The sequence below is a fragment of the Podarcis raffonei genome, chromosome 10 (genome assembly GCF_027172205.1).
Source record: "Podarcis raffonei isolate rPodRaf1 chromosome 10, rPodRaf1.pri, whole genome shotgun sequence".
Lineage (NCBI taxonomy): Eukaryota > Metazoa > Chordata > Lepidosauria > Squamata > Lacertidae > Podarcis > Podarcis raffonei.
In genome coordinates this window covers 36,218,115-36,233,641 of record NC_070611.1, presented here as the reverse complement: position 1 = coordinate 36,233,641, position 15,527 = coordinate 36,218,115, and the positions used below count along the sequence as shown (strand labels likewise).

At 40.6% G+C, this 15,527-nt stretch overlaps 1 protein-coding gene across 2 annotated transcripts in view; it reads left to right on the top strand.

Moving 5' to 3' along the window:
* The window catches only part of PPP1R12A (protein phosphatase 1 regulatory subunit 12A), a 90,585-nt gene that overhangs the window by 15,560 nt on the left and 59,498 nt on the right, over positions 1-15,527 (top strand). For both annotated transcript variants that reach the window (XM_053406841.1, XM_053406840.1), the window contains exon 2: positions 11,765-11,895. In XM_053406841.1, the coding sequence (XP_053262816.1) occupies positions 11,765-11,895 (131 nt within the window). The remainder of the gene's footprint in view (positions 1-11,764; positions 11,896-15,527) is intronic.

Genomic DNA, 15,527 nt, shown 5'->3' with positions numbered 1-15,527 from the left:
AAAACAATAATTAGTTTTGAATGAGAGAACTCTCCCGTCTTCTGAAGTAGAAATGGAGTAGTTGCTAATGATTGGCTTGCTATCTTGATATGTTTTAGCCATGTGATTTTTCTAATTTTTGAACACAAAATTAAGACTTTCTGTCTTTATAGAGTAACCATTGTTCTCAGATAAGTAGCATGCTCTTAATTTTGAATATTAAATGCAACTTGCCATTTTTTGTTGAAATATTTAATTGTACTGGACATTTTAAAAACATCTGTAGGCTGCCTTCCATAAAGACTGTTTACAACGTTAAAAGGCAATTTAATAAACAAAATTTAAAGCCAGTAAATACACATTACAGTAAATACAAATTAAAATACAACCATACGTTCAGGAGGTAGAACAGTTCTCAAAGCTTCAGTAACTCCTAAAGGCTAGATGAATGCATGCGTCTTCAGGAGGCACCAGTACTCTACAACATAGGCTCCAGCCTTATTTCCAAGTGGACATGGTTCCATAAACTGAGTGCTAACACAGAAAATACCCTCCCCTTGCCTGCTCTAGTTGTGGGACATCTGACAAGGTCCCTCCTGAGATTTTAGTAGCTGGGCTAGTCTGTATGGGCACAGGTGTTCCCTTGGGTAACTAGGTTGCATGTTGTTCATGGCTTTAATTCATCAACAGAATTTTAAACATGACCCAGCAACAAATTGATTCCTAGTGCTACTCTATCAGCAGATAAGTTACGTTAACATAGTGTGCTCCACATAGATCACATGACAGTAGTCCAGCTTTGAGGTTGCCAGCACATGGATAATTGTGGCCCAGACATCCCTGCCTAGTAGCTCTTATTTGGTGCACCAGCTGAAACTGGAAAAAGACTTTTGGGCACTGCAGACACTTGTGCCTCTGATAACAGTGGTTCAGTGAGCACTTTGGACTCCTCCCTTGTGCCACAATGTATCATTTGCTGTCTTATAACAGGGAGCATTTCCTGCACCATGTAAAATGTACAAGGTGTCCACACTTCCTCTTGCATGTGCATTCACCACTTGCAGCATGCATGCAGGCCACGAACACAAGTATCCTCTATCCCACACACACTATACAGCCACACATATGTCTCCTCTTCTCTCTGCCCAAGTGTATCCCTCTGTTTCTCTCATGCCTGTGCTGTCTAATCCCCCATTCAGAAAAGACCCTACATGGATGAAGAAAGCACCTTCCATTTCCCAAACAAACAAAAAATGCCCCCGGCAATTAAAAGAAATGGGCACTGGATTGCATGAATGGACACTGGATTGACAATCCCTATATTGGACTATAAGAATTGTGAATCTAAACAGCTTAAATTGTCTGAATTGATATTCTCTACTTTTTTCCTGAATATATTGTTTTAAGAATCTCTTTAAAAGTTCAGGAGCCTCTGCACAAATGGCAGCGTTAAACAATGTATGCCTATTTTTAGGTCCTAAAGACTAATTTGGCTCTGGTATAGTTGAGGGGAATTTAAAGTCGTATATTCTGTCATGGGAATTAATATGAGAGCCTCAGTAAAGTTTTATTTCAGAGCTGTGTCATTGCCCTTGAATACCCAAAATTGTTTGTTTTGGTTAGGGTAAATCAGTTTTCTTACAAACTATCAACCACATAGGCTGTTTCTGCTTGAGAGATTGTGTATTCATCACTTGTCATCCCCCCCCCCCCCCGTTCAAAATATCTTTGGATGCTAAGGCATCACTCTCCTGTATCATAAATTTCAAGTGCAACCTTGGAGACTGGTAGTAAACATATTCTTCATTGAATTGTAGGGTGGGAGTCTATTTCATTGCTTACAAGCATTAATTGACCCTCAGTCCAAGTTGCAAATAAGCATTGTTTTTTATGCTAAACCAGAACAGCAACTCGTAGCTTGTAAATAAATGGGCCTCAAAACTACCCAGCTTTATGTATTTGTTTACAATTTTGAAGAGTAGTTTCAAATTGTTTCCTGTTTCTGACAAACTAATAATGGAAATAGATCCATTTGAAAAGAGCTCTTAAGTTATTGCTGCAGACAGAGAATGTTCAATAGCAGGTGGTCATACAGTAAAAAAGCGTCTGAAAGGTAGAAACAATTCTAAATTTGACATATGATGAAACTAAAAGTGTTCAATTTGATACTATGAGCACATAATTATCTTCATTATATTTTTGTATTCCTTCCAGTCTTTTTCTCATTGGCATTTTAGTGTAATGATGAGTTTTTCTGAGTGCTGGCAGTATGTGCCAGGGGACCTTTATGCTGACTGAGAATTTGAACTAAGTTTCTAGATCAAAAGACGCTTTAGCCTAGGGGTTTGCGAGCCTTTTCCCAGTTGAGGATTATATTCCCTTGAGGAGCATCTTTTGGGGGTTCCAGGCTAGCAGTGGCTAGGGCACAAACTGGTGGTGAATGAGTTTTCTCTCTTTTTCTTTCTCTGCTGGACTCCACCGTGCCCCCTCCCCCCTCCATGTCATCTTATCTTTCTGTTACCCCATCTCCATCTCTTTGTTTTAGGCCTTTCTCCATTCCCCCTTCCATATTAATGCAGATGGGAAATGATCATTTGTCAAATGCTTCTCCTTTTCAGCACACTCTACTTTTGTATTTCCATCTACTCTCCTTTTCTCTCCTAGTTTCTCCTACTCTGTCGGCCATTGCAAGGCTCTTTTTGGCCTTGGGCTTACCTAACAGCCACACCTCCCCCCTCCCCCTTTGTGCAAAAAGAATCAATTTCCAGAGGGATGGCTAAGAGAGCAAGAGTGAGACTGCTGCACCTGGAAGACTGCATAAAAAGCTTGGGGGCCTTAGCTTCCTCATTATTGCTCTAACCACAGCAGCATTGGTTCTCAGAAGTAACTCTTATGATAGGGGTACTACAAATCTTTGGAACCAGTTGTTATGTCCTGCTTTTCGAGACTCTTAATTCCCCACATGTTTATGCACTGTTTTGGCGTTACTGATTATTGCCTACCATATAATTAAGTTCCTTTAGAAAGCTTGTAAGTTGTTGAACCTCAAAAACATGATAATATTTATACTGGGAATTTTTAGTCATTTGGATAATAATGTATGATGACCCCAGAACTAAGAGGATCTGTTGGGAGCAGAAGCGGGAAAAGGGTGGTGTCTCCCCAAGTTCTAAATGGGTGTGTGGGTGTATGATTTGCCCAAATCTTAATTTGAGGTGCACATATCCCATTTCCTTATTTCTTTCTACATATGTTGGCTATTGGTATAGGGGTACAACGCTTGATGATATACAATGCCATTTTGTAGAAGACTGTCTTATGAAGGTGTTGCTATATCACCGTGGAAGCCCAAAGCTTATTTTAGAGATTACACCCCCAGATTTTTTTTATTAGTCCACAGCTAAATTGTCCCATTCCCAACAACTAGATTTTCTTTACTTTTTTGTTTTCTTGTTAGTGGGGATAGTAGGCACAGTTACCTTGGGTCTGTCTATTTTGCTAATGACTTCTCTGTGGAATGAGAATAGCAAATTGTTGTTCCATTCCAAAGTCTATCTGTTCACGTAGGCACTTTAAAATGAGTTGAGCCCAGTATTATTGCTTTGTTGTGGAAGGAGAATTGTGCTGATAAAAGGGTCCTTCTGTAAACCAAGTGTCAATGTAGGATCAAACCCATTGTACTTAACAGAAATACTTCTATTTCATGGTATGATGGACACATCTACATCTACTGTGTGTCGCTGTGTGCTCTATAGTCAAAAGCTGTTCTGTGTATTGGAGAAATGTGCTGCTGATTTTAATAATGCATTTTAAATTGCCGTAATCCACCGTAATTTGTATTGCAAATTTCATCCAGTATTCTTTCCATTGCATTATGTGGAACAATTGGTTAGGCAATAACATAATGAACTTTTACATGCTTGTGGTAGCTAGAAGTCTATGTGTGAAATTCTGAAATTCACCATTAAAACCCAAAATCAAATAGTGGAAGGATAAAATATAGGAGTTTGTAGTTATGGCTAAGTTGACAATTTCTTTAAGATATTGAGGAGACAAGACAAGTTTCTGGTAATATAGCAGAATTACATTGATTGTAGGATATATGGCTTATTATTCAATATGAGTTAGAGTTTACCATGGCTTAATGCATCATCATACAATAAGCAGATCAGTGGTACATATCTCTCAATATATATCCATCCATCTGCTTGAAACTGTGTTTCAGGAAATTTGAAGTACGTGTTTGTATTGCGGTTAAGTATTTCTTCAGGGGGAAAAAGCAAAATGATGTATATTGGGGATAAAAATTATAGCTTCATGTATGTATTTGCATGGTTTGAACCAGTGGTGGTTGTCTGGAAAAATGAACTTTGGTTCATGGTATATAGCAGGGCTGGCCCAACACCCTTTGGTGCCTGAGGCAAGATGTCCCCCCTGATCTAGGCCCGCACCCTGTGGGGGGAGGGGCAACACAGTCACTCTGTGGGACCATCCCCTTTTCACTGAGTGACTTGGTGAAAAGACAGCATTCTGCAAGGTGGTGTTGCTGCTCTCCCCATCTTTGGCTTTCAGCTGCGTCGTTGGCTCCCCCAAATCAGTCTGGTTCCCTCACCCCCTGTGAAGCATGCCACCCGAGGTAGGTTGCCTCATGCAGCCTCATAGGGCAGCAAGCTAGCTTCAAAGTTTCAGGACAAACCACAAGTCATGCCTTTCTAGCCCTTTTCTGCCCCTCAGGATTTGCTGCCTGAGGCAGCTGCCTCGCTCAGCCTCATGATAGGGCCGTCCTTGGTATATGGTTTGATGAAGATATCTTGTCCCAGTGTGCTTTGATGAAGCTTTGCTGAAGACAAATTATGTGTTAGGGTTCAATAGGAAAGGTGTTGAAAGGAAAACTATCAATATAATGATACACAAATCTGTGGTGTGACAACACATGGAATACTGTGTACAGTTCGAGCCATCACACCTCAAAAAAGGTTTAGTGTAGAGCCACAAAAGGTTCAGCAAAAAGGCAACCCAAGTGCTCATGGAGCTTGAACAACACTCCTATGAGAAAAGTTTGCCAATTTGTGAACTTTTAAGTATAGAGGAAAGACAAGTAAGGTATATAGTAGGTGCATAAAATTATGCATGGTGTGGAGATGGAGTGGGTTCTCATTCTCATAAAACTGGAGACTATCCAATGAAGCAGTCTTCTGGATGATTCCAGACAGATAAAAGGAAGTCCACGGTACATAGTTAAATTATGGAATGCACTCCCACAAAATGACCACCAATTTGGTTAGCTTTTAAAGGGGGTTAGACCAGGGGTCGGCAAGGTTTACCTCGCCCGGGCTGGTTCACTCCAGCGGAGATCCCTCCGTGGGCCAGATCACGCCCTCAATTTCCGGCGTCTGAGCAGACGTGATTTCTGGTGCCACGGAAATGATTCCCCGTGCTGCGCTGCGCCATTTTAGTGCAGCACGCGGGGACTCACTCAGCAGGCAGCTTGTGGACCGGTTAAATGACCCCCGTGGGCCACTTGTGGCCCATGGGCCTTAGCTTGCCAACCCCTCGGTTAGACCAACATAACAGAGGTTAAGGCTTTCAATGGCTACTAACCATGACTGTGTACAAGCTCCTGTACTGAAGATGTTATGCCTTGCTGGGGAGCACAAGGGGAGAGTGCTGTTGCACTGATGTCAGTGCGCGCGCGCGCGCACACACACACACACGGAGATTTTCATCTAATCAAACTAGAGTATCTAGTAAAAGTGAAGTAGGAGACATGATAGAGCTTTACAGCTATCATTGGAAGCAGACCTCTCCTGTTGTTTTGGACACAAGTTATCTACTGTTCCCTAACTGAAGACTCTAAAATTTTCCACCACAAGTACTATTTAAAGTGGACACATTTGCTGTTACTATCTTTGAAAGAGCCATATTCCTGATCTGCTAATACATAGGCACTTCAGGCTCATTTTAGAAGCTTGTTTGATTTTAGCATACATATAGTTAATATATTTGAGCCTTTTGCATGGGAATCCCAGAGCCTTATATGGTCAGCTAACTTTGTTCTGCAGTGAACTGAAGGCACCCATCCAAAGGGAAAAAATTCCAATTGTCTTTAACTATCTAGTACCCTTTCCTTGGCCTCCTGCGGTAGTACAGTAGCTAACACTCTAACAATTTAAATGTAGGCTTTTACAAAGGTAGTGGAAATTAATTTTGGTAGTATTTGATAGCTGGATATATTCAGAGAGCAGAAATATTACTTTAGTAAAGGTTCATAACAAGGACTATAGCTGCTAGTGTAGAGATCTGAAAACTAGCATCACTTTGTGTGAGGACTTCTAATTATTTATAATACTGATCTTGGTGGTTCTGTGCCTGTCTGCATAAGAAGTGGCAACTGACAGAGCAGGTAGTGATTTTTGCATACTTGGAGGACTTTCTAGGCATACAGAAATCAAAGTCAGACAGTACAGCATGAGACTCTCAATTTCAGGGTTGTGGTTTTGAGCCCCACATTGGCCAAAAGATTCCTGCATTGCAGGGTGTTGGACTTGATGATCCTTGTGGTCCCTTCCAACTCTACAATTCTATGATTCTTTGAAATCAAACAGCTCAACACAGACTGAACATCACAGTGGCCTCCAGGGGGGTGTCAGTTAAAGAAAAGGGGGAAGAGAAAGAATTGGCTTGCTTGAGCTGCTAACAGGTTACAGTTTTGGGAGTGGGGGAAAGGTCAGAAGGAATACATGCCAGAAGGTTAAGTACCCTCTCTGAGCTAGTAGGGGAGGTTTCAGGAGGAAGCAACTGATGTGCCTCACTTTTGTTTCTCATTCTGCACAAATTTGTTCCTTCAACTGCTGTATAGAAAAAAGTGCTCTTTAAACCAGTCACTTGGGGAAAGGTTTTAGGAGAGATGGAAAGAGAAAATTGATTATTTTTTCCCACCCTAAGACCTCCATAAAAGTTGTCTTTTTTCTTTTTCCCTGTCTTGAAGCCTCCCCACCCTGTAGGCCCTGAATAGCATTGCAAGGCTCTTTTTTCAGGCTAGCAGGAGCCTTGAACAGGAACAATCCTCTTAGGGGCAAAGGATTCAGGTCCCCACTTTGTGTTAAAGTACCAGAATAAAAATACAACCTACAACTTGGTGCGCAAATACATATGTGTTATGTAATGTATCGAGGAGTCAACCTGGAGACTTTGATGAGCTTTTGATGATGGTTCACCTTTGGTTGCCTCCTGCAGCCTTCCTAAAGCCTGATTTCTTTTTTGTTGTTGTTGATATTTAATGACAAGTAACGAAACATACCCACACAGGTAAGCCCTCTGATTTGTTAGTGGAGTTGCCTGCATTCAGAACAGCCTATCCTCTTCCCCAAGGAGGTACTAGTGATATGGAAGCTTTGTTCATTTGCCAGTAATTTTCAGCTGTGTGCTGGGACACACAACTACTAGTCTAAATTGGTGATTGATAAGCCCATTAGTCAAATGTTTTATGTGAGTCTGAAGTACCCATCCACAAAATAAGTTGCTAGTGATCGTGCTTGATTCTGCTTTAGCTTTGCTTGCTTCTATTCAGCCTTTGCTGTGGTTGGTAATTGACCATGTTCTTACTTGAGGTGTGATTGAATGGTCCTGTTTCTTGTAGCTGAATGACATATCCTGAAAGAGGTATGTTATATTGAATCATGGAGGGTGGGAATGTACTGTTTTGGAGACAGAAAAGTTACTGACTTTAAAATTTAATCTTATAAGATATAGAAGTGAAATTTGTTTCCAGTTCAGATTCAGAAAAAGTGTGATCCCGCTATGAGAACCTTAGAATACAATGCCCTAGGCTGTGATTGTTGAGTGTGTTCATCTCACTTTAGTGCAGAATTTCCCAAACTTGGATCCCCAGCTGTTTTTGGACTACAGCTCTCATCCCTAGCTAACAGGACCAGTGGTCAGGGATTATGGGAATTATAGTCCAAAAACTACTGGAGACCCAAATTTGGGAAACCCTGGTCTAGTGTTGACTACTCAGAGTTGACTATTTCATGGGCAAAACCAATTTTGGACAAGACAGTGGCATATGCCATTGTTTGCTTGTTTCACTATGAGATTCAGGGGAGAAAAAGTTAAAGATATAGAATTATATGGATCATCATAGAATTAGTAGTGAAATTTCAGGGCATTAGTTTGTTTCAATAAGTACAGAACAACTTTCCAGAATTTGAACTGAGAAAGAGGGTGTTTTTCTTGCAATTGTTTTATGACCATCAGGACCCCATAATTCTAAATCACCTCATAGATTGCTTAATACTTTAGGGTGACAGCTGTCTGGTGGTGGTTGGTAGCATAGAAAAAAGGGGGGGGAGAGAAGAAAGATCAAATTTTCTTTTATAATTGTCTTGATTGTTTTAGGGAAAATATGAACAAAAAAGCTTAAATAGGACGGATTAGAAAAAAATGTTTTGTGCAAAACTTCATCAGAATTGGCTGTATTGTAGCAAAAGGACTGCAAAATACGGACTTCACAATAGCTGGCAGTTTGTGATTGTGACACCTATATGTTTAGTATAGGTAGGATTACCCTGACTTTTATTTACCTTTAATGACACCAGCAAATAGCCATATCAGACTATAGTATGATGACATCAACACGTCCAGTAGATTGTGCCTTCCTTGGTGGGATCATTTGAGAAACAATGCAGACAAAGCTATCATTTTTGTTCTCTGCACTCTTATTTTGTCTTCACTTTGTAGTCACCAGTGTCTCACCAATACAGGCACAATTTTCTGAAGAGTTGCATCCTGATAACAGGAACAGTACCTTTTGTGTTGCTACCGATCATTCATCTACACTACCACAATTCCTAGAAGGCATCTGAGCTTGCTGTGTGAGTTGTTCCCAATGGCAAGAAACTTGGAGGCAAGCTATTTTGGTAACAAAAAGTTGCCTCCTGCTGCTTTTACCTTACCCTCACTATCTCTGCCCAGGGATGCACAAGCAAGGGTACCTCTTGCCCATTAGTAACTAAGACAGCAGTTATATCCCTCTGCGTCTTTTCTGAAATGCAGCGTCTTCTTTTCTTTAACTTGCTGTTTCTTCCTTGTTTCCACAGGAAGTCACACTTGCATCAGCTTCTTTTACAATAAGATAGTTGCCACCTTCATGCCCAATAAGCACTAACTCACTGTTTCATCACCTCCCATGATCTCTGTAAAAAATGGCCTGTATTCCAGACACTGGGAATTCTAGCCTTGTCAGCTCACTTTTGGAGCTTGAGAGGAGGCTGCAGGAGAAAATATAATGGGATAACTCAATGCATACTTTTTTACTTGGGAGTAACAATATTGGAGCAGGAGCAGCTATATAGTGCATTATTGTTAATATATGAGATTATCCAGTCAACACTCCTCTCCATAATCTTACATTCAGACATTAACTGATATATTTCTTGAAACCATGGATTTGCTTTCTATACCCAGTTATTAACCTGCCATATCACAAGAAACCACCAACCCACCCATAGCAGGCCCCCTGTCCCTAGTGTCAAGTCCATAACATGAGGTTGCACCATAATCTCACTTTTTCCAAGGCCTCTGGTTGGTAGGTCAAGACCATCTCACCCTGTATCACCACATGTTGCACTTTGCAAGCCTCTGATTAATGGGTTAGTTACACTTTTACCCATGCCCATAGCATAACTGATTTTCCTGGTAGCTGGTAGTTATTATTTCTCTTTCCCTTCAGAACCACATGTTCGGTGCATATACCAGTCCAGTTTTAGTCTGTAGTCACAATGCAATGGTTTTCACTCAAGCGCTCTATATGGATGCAGATGATAGCACCTTCATAAAGAACATTGATTATAGTCTCATTTTTTGTGAAATAGTGCCCCATGTCTTCAGTTTCTATGAGCCTTTGAGCAAAATTGCAGTAATGTTGGGCTGGCTAGTTTGAACCGTGTTGAAATTGTCAGTGAAGTGCACATGAATGAAAAATGACCGTAAACACCAAGCAGTACAGGTCTCCATTGCTGCATAAATTCTCGAGGGCTCGCTTTTGGGTAGAAATGTGTAGGGTTACACTGAGTGTGTTTTAATACAGTGATTTTTTTGAGTGTTTTCATGTGTACATGTGTTGATGGTGCCCATGAGATTACCTTTACCTTTCTATATGTTTTATAGTTCTCAGTCTAAGATGCTTGCGCTGAGCAAGCCATGCTGTAAATGAGTAGCTAGTCCAGTGGAGAAAGAAAAGGCATGTGATGTTGGCCACTTTTTTCCGTTAACCTTAATACAGTGGTACCTCGGGTTACATATGCTTCAGGTTACAGACTCCACTAACCCAGAAATAGTACCTCGGGTTAAGAACTTTGCTTCAGGATTAGAACAGAAATCATGCTCTGGCGGCGTGGCGGCAGTAGGAGGCCCCATTAGCTAAAGTGGTGCTTCAGGTTAAGAACAGTTTCAGGTTAAAAACGGACCTGCGGAACGAATTAAGTACTTAACCTGAGGTACCACTGTAATTTGCAGGCTGTAGCCTGCGTTCTGATGAGGGTCATGGCCTTTTGCTCAGGGGTTTCATTGGAGTCCTTAAGATGTTTAGGATTAGAAAGTAACAGTTCTGACATAGAATTGTTGGACATACCGGTAGTTTTTGCTTTCTACAAAAGCAAACCTTCAGACCCCAAAGGACAAAAACATGTGGCATTGTTGTGTTTGGATTACGTGCCTTGAGTGAAGGCATTGGATTTTGATCGTTTAATGTTGTATAGCTCCTTGTTACTGTTGGAGGTCCCTGTGTGGCTTTCCCCCTTGCACATGGCACCCACATGGCTCAAACATGCCATAGTATGGTTTCCCATGTTTTCTGAATCCAGTTTGTGGCTGAGTGGTAAGCCATAAATAAGCCAAGGTTTATTCTTGGTTAACTTCTGGTTTATTGCTTGTGGTTTGTCTGAGAACATACTCCCCCCCCCGGGGGGGGGATTTGGATGGCACAAAAAGCCATACAAGAGCTGTGTGGGTACTGTGCTGAGTTGAGGAGGAACCCATGTAGGGACCTACATGGCAGGGAGGCATAGTCACAACTAAGCCATTATTTGAGACAAACTGTGATTTACATGTGTGACTCAGGCAATTGAAAGCTGTATTTTAGTTATACATACAATAGAAATCTTAATTCCCATAGAGGTTTCTCAAGGTATCTAGGTACCCAAGCGTGTATGGTTTTACAGTATAAGCTCAAAACCCTAAGGCAATTGACATAATTTGCTGTTTGCTATATCTTGTGATGTGTGTTTTCTCTTCTACATCTTTGTTTTAGAAACTCTGCAGGGTCTGTTTTGTTCCTCACACTGTCAGAAAGTGAAGAGTATTAGGCTAGCTTATGGCAGATAAGACATACAACCTCACAGTTCTGTATATATCACAAAGTAGAGACATGCTCTCTGCATTCTCTTCTATCCTTCTAAGGCTGGCAGTGAGCTGGCAGAGAAGAAATATACCAAACAACCACGTATAAGAAGAACATTTTGTCATGAATGGAAGGAACATGTTGCAGGTGGCTATAGTGAACTCGAAATGGCAATAGAGATTCTTATATTTATGCAGAATAAATAAAAGAAAACAATGGGCTAATTCATGTAGCACGAATCATGTGAACATGTGCTTTATGTGGGATAATGGCTTATTGCTGCCTGTTTGGTTGTGGAATGGGCTGTTTGCGGTTAGATCTATTGTCATAGAATGACTTTTGGCCAATTGTTAAAACCACCTTAACACTTTTTTCTTCTGTTTATAGGCTTGCATAGATGATAATGTAGATATGGTGAAATTTCTGGTGGAAAATGGAGCCAATATTAATCAACCTGATAATGAAGGCTGGATACCTCTACATGCGGCTGCTTCCTGTGGATATCTTGATATAGCAGAGTAAGGATTTCCCCCCAATATTTAACATAACTTACCTTGATGTTTAGTAGACTTATGATGCAACCGTTGCTAAGAAGCTGTTTAACGACAGGATACTTTGAGCAATGTATTCCATATTTTATGAGATGAGAACTGGGTTCTTTATGACAAGAAGAAAAATGCAGTTCCCTCACTCATAATAAAATTACGTTGAAAGGCGAATTTGAAATTTGCAGCAGTCTACATTTGTTAATCATCTTGTAACAAAGCCATATATTTGAACATAAATTCTAGAAATGAGTGCTTGATACTTGATTTGACGCCTGTGTTTTTTGTTTCCCTGTGAAATAGTCAACACTGGAGCACCAGACCTTTTGTTGATACTTAATTATATCAAGGGTTAAAGAACAAGTGCTGCATTTAGCTAAAGTTTGTCTTTGTCTTATCTTGGGATGTTGATAGAATTTTCTGGGAAGTTTACAAATAGGGTGGCTGTATCTTTTAAGGATAGCTCTCCACAATCTTTAACCTTTCAATTTGATGTATTGAGTGCCCTTATGAGGAAGAACTCTGAGCTTGAGAAACCTAAACCTGTCCAGGCTATACATTGACACCTCTTGCATTGCATATAGTAACATAGGATCCTGTTTGTCCTTAAAAGGAAGCAGTACTAGCTGTATTCTTTCTGACTCTGCAGTATGTGTCAGAATTCTGTTTGAGCTAACATATAAACTAGAATGGCATTTTAGCAGCTGTAAATTTCAGTAATTTTTTCATGTGGCAGCTGAAACTACTTTTTAAGGGGTACATGAGTAGGTATATTGTATATGGTTTTCGTATCTCATTTGTTCTTCCTCTCATGTGTGGGACTGAAGTTTCAATAGTTATTTGCCCATGGTGTTGCTAAGATTTAAAGACACCTTGCCTGTTATAGTAGAATAAATGTGTGTAATTCCATTGAATAAGCAGTACTTAGGCTGTACATCAGTACACACACACATTCCTACTCCTTTATGTATTACACATACATGTCTGTATGTGTACATATATAATTTATTAATAACTTACTATATATCAATAAGAATTATAATCAGGAAATACAAACATATTACTACTTTTGAGTCTCTTTCTCTGTGTGTGTGTCATAAAAATACATTTTTATGTTTGCAGAACAGTTGTACATAAATGTTCCACTTTTCAAGTGTGAAGGTAATAGGCATTTCATCCAGAGCACACCCTCCTAAACAGTCTTGTTGAAGATGAAATAAGTAATTGCTTGCCAAACAAAAACTGGTAAAGAGGATGTGACTGAGCAGGCTCAGAATGTTGTTAATGCTTTTTAGGGAGTGTGCTGAAGAAAGTAGGGGCACAGCAGCTGCAGACATTCCTGGAGGTTTCTCATTTTCTTGACCTGGGTTCTTTTTGGTGATGGGAATGAATCAATCTTAGTAACCTTAATGGATATCCTTTGTTGCGGGCACAACACAGGGACTGCATGTGTTCTCTCCCACCCCTATTCCTCTGTGGCTTTTGATGCCATTGTCCATAGTATCCTCCTGGACCAACTCTGTGAGATAGGCATTGGAGGCACTGTACTGCAATAGTTCTGATTCTGCAGTGCCAAGTTCAGAGAGTTACACTGAGAAACAGCTCATTGGCCCCATGGTGTTTTTGTTATGGTGTCCCTCAAGGGCACATTTTATCCCTAAAGTTTTTAGGGATCTAAATGATACCAAAGCTTTTTAGGATCTCTCTGAAACCATTGAAAAGCAGGCATTAGGAGTTTAGAAGCAGGATGCCTTCAGTATGCTGATCACAATTGAACCTGCTTTCTTTTGGATCTAAATTGGGTGAGGCTGTAGAAGCCTTGGACCAGGGCCTGACTGCAGTTAGTAGGCTGGATGAAGACCAGGATAATGAGTTTGAATCCTGTGGCAAAATGTCTGTTCTGGAAGAGGTTGTGCTCTTTCTCATGGAACAGGTTCACAGCCTGGAGATGCACCTGAGTTCATCTTTATCGCTTGGGGCCCAAGTGGTCTCTGCAGCTGGGAGCTCTTTCTATAATTTTTTATCTGATCAGACAAGTGCAGCCATTCTTGGGTTGGCCACTGTGATTCAGACATTAGTAGCCTTAAAACCAGGTCACTGCCTACATGGGACTTTATTTTGATGCATTGCAGGGGGTTGGACAAGATGACCCTTGGAGTCCCTTGCAGTCCTGATCTCAAACAAATGCCATATTTTTTGCTCTATAAGACTCACTTTTTCCCTCCTAAAAAGTAAGGGGAAATGTGTGTTCGTCTTATGGAGCGAATGCAGGCTGCGCAGCTATTCCAGAAGCCAGAACAGCAAGAGGGATCGCTGCACAGCGATCCATCTTGTTCTGGCTTCTGAGATTCAGAATATTTTTTTTCTTGTTTTCCTCCTCCAAAAACTAGGTGCGTCTTATGGTCTGGTGCGTCTTATAGAGCGAAAAATACGGTAATTTACTCACGGTTGAATGCCTATGTTAGGAGTTGTAAGCAGGAAGTTCTCCTAGCTTGGCTAAGGATTAAGACACAGGGTCCATACTCATCCATACCTTTTTGGGGTAGGGTGACTCTTGTGTGGTTGTCTTGCAGCATTCCCAGAACTGTTAAACATCATGTATTGCTAGTGTGTCCACATTTTCTCAATGCTTGACAAAAGTTTTTGTGAACCTGGCCATCTGATCTATGCTGTGTGGTCTAGCTTCATTTTTGGTTGAAGTTAATAATTTTTGTTTTCTTCATGTTTCTAAACATAATAGGCTAGTTAGTTTTCTTTTAAGACAGGGATGGAGAATCTGTGGCCCTCCAGATGTTGCTCACATCATCCCTCACTGTTGGCTATGCAGTCTGGAGCTGTTTTAAGACCTTGGTGTTGTAAGAGATATGCTTCACTCATGACTAGATTGGACAGTCAGGACTGCCATCTGGTATACAGCATGGTATAGCTAAGATATCACTGTGCTATAAAATGCCTATGAGTCACTCAGATACATAAGCTAGTCACCAAATGGCACATTAAGCCTGGGTTGCCATTTATATGAAATTTATATCATCATCATCATCATTACTGTAATTATTAATTTCATTTCTGTACTGCTTTATATTTTAAAGAAAAAAAAGCAGTATATAACACAATAAAACATCAAATAAAGCAAACCAGACAGCGACGAGAGATCACTACAAATCAACAAACTGGCTGGTGCGCAACAATATCTTTTGATACTGGGGAACATGGGGGCATGCACAGCAGCAGAAAAAGTTGCTGCACGCCAGCCAAATGGTGGAGATGTCAGTCTCCAAACCTGATGACAAGATACCTTCCCTTGGTTGCAAGTTGACTCGCATCAGTCGCAAAAGGTGCCTAGTGCCTGGGGGATTTTGAACAGTGCTCGCTAGGTACCCTAATACTGAAAGTTTGATCTGCATTGTGATAGAAGTGAACAGCTGATTTGATTATGATTATTTTTGTGACTTGCTGGACTTGGCTTGACTATTTGTAAAAAGTTGACAACTTGTAAGACACGTGGGACTCAAGGCAAGAACTTCTAATTGATACTTCAATCACAACTGATGTTTCATATCCTTTGTATTATCGAGTTCTGCCAAACTGAATAGTTGGTCACA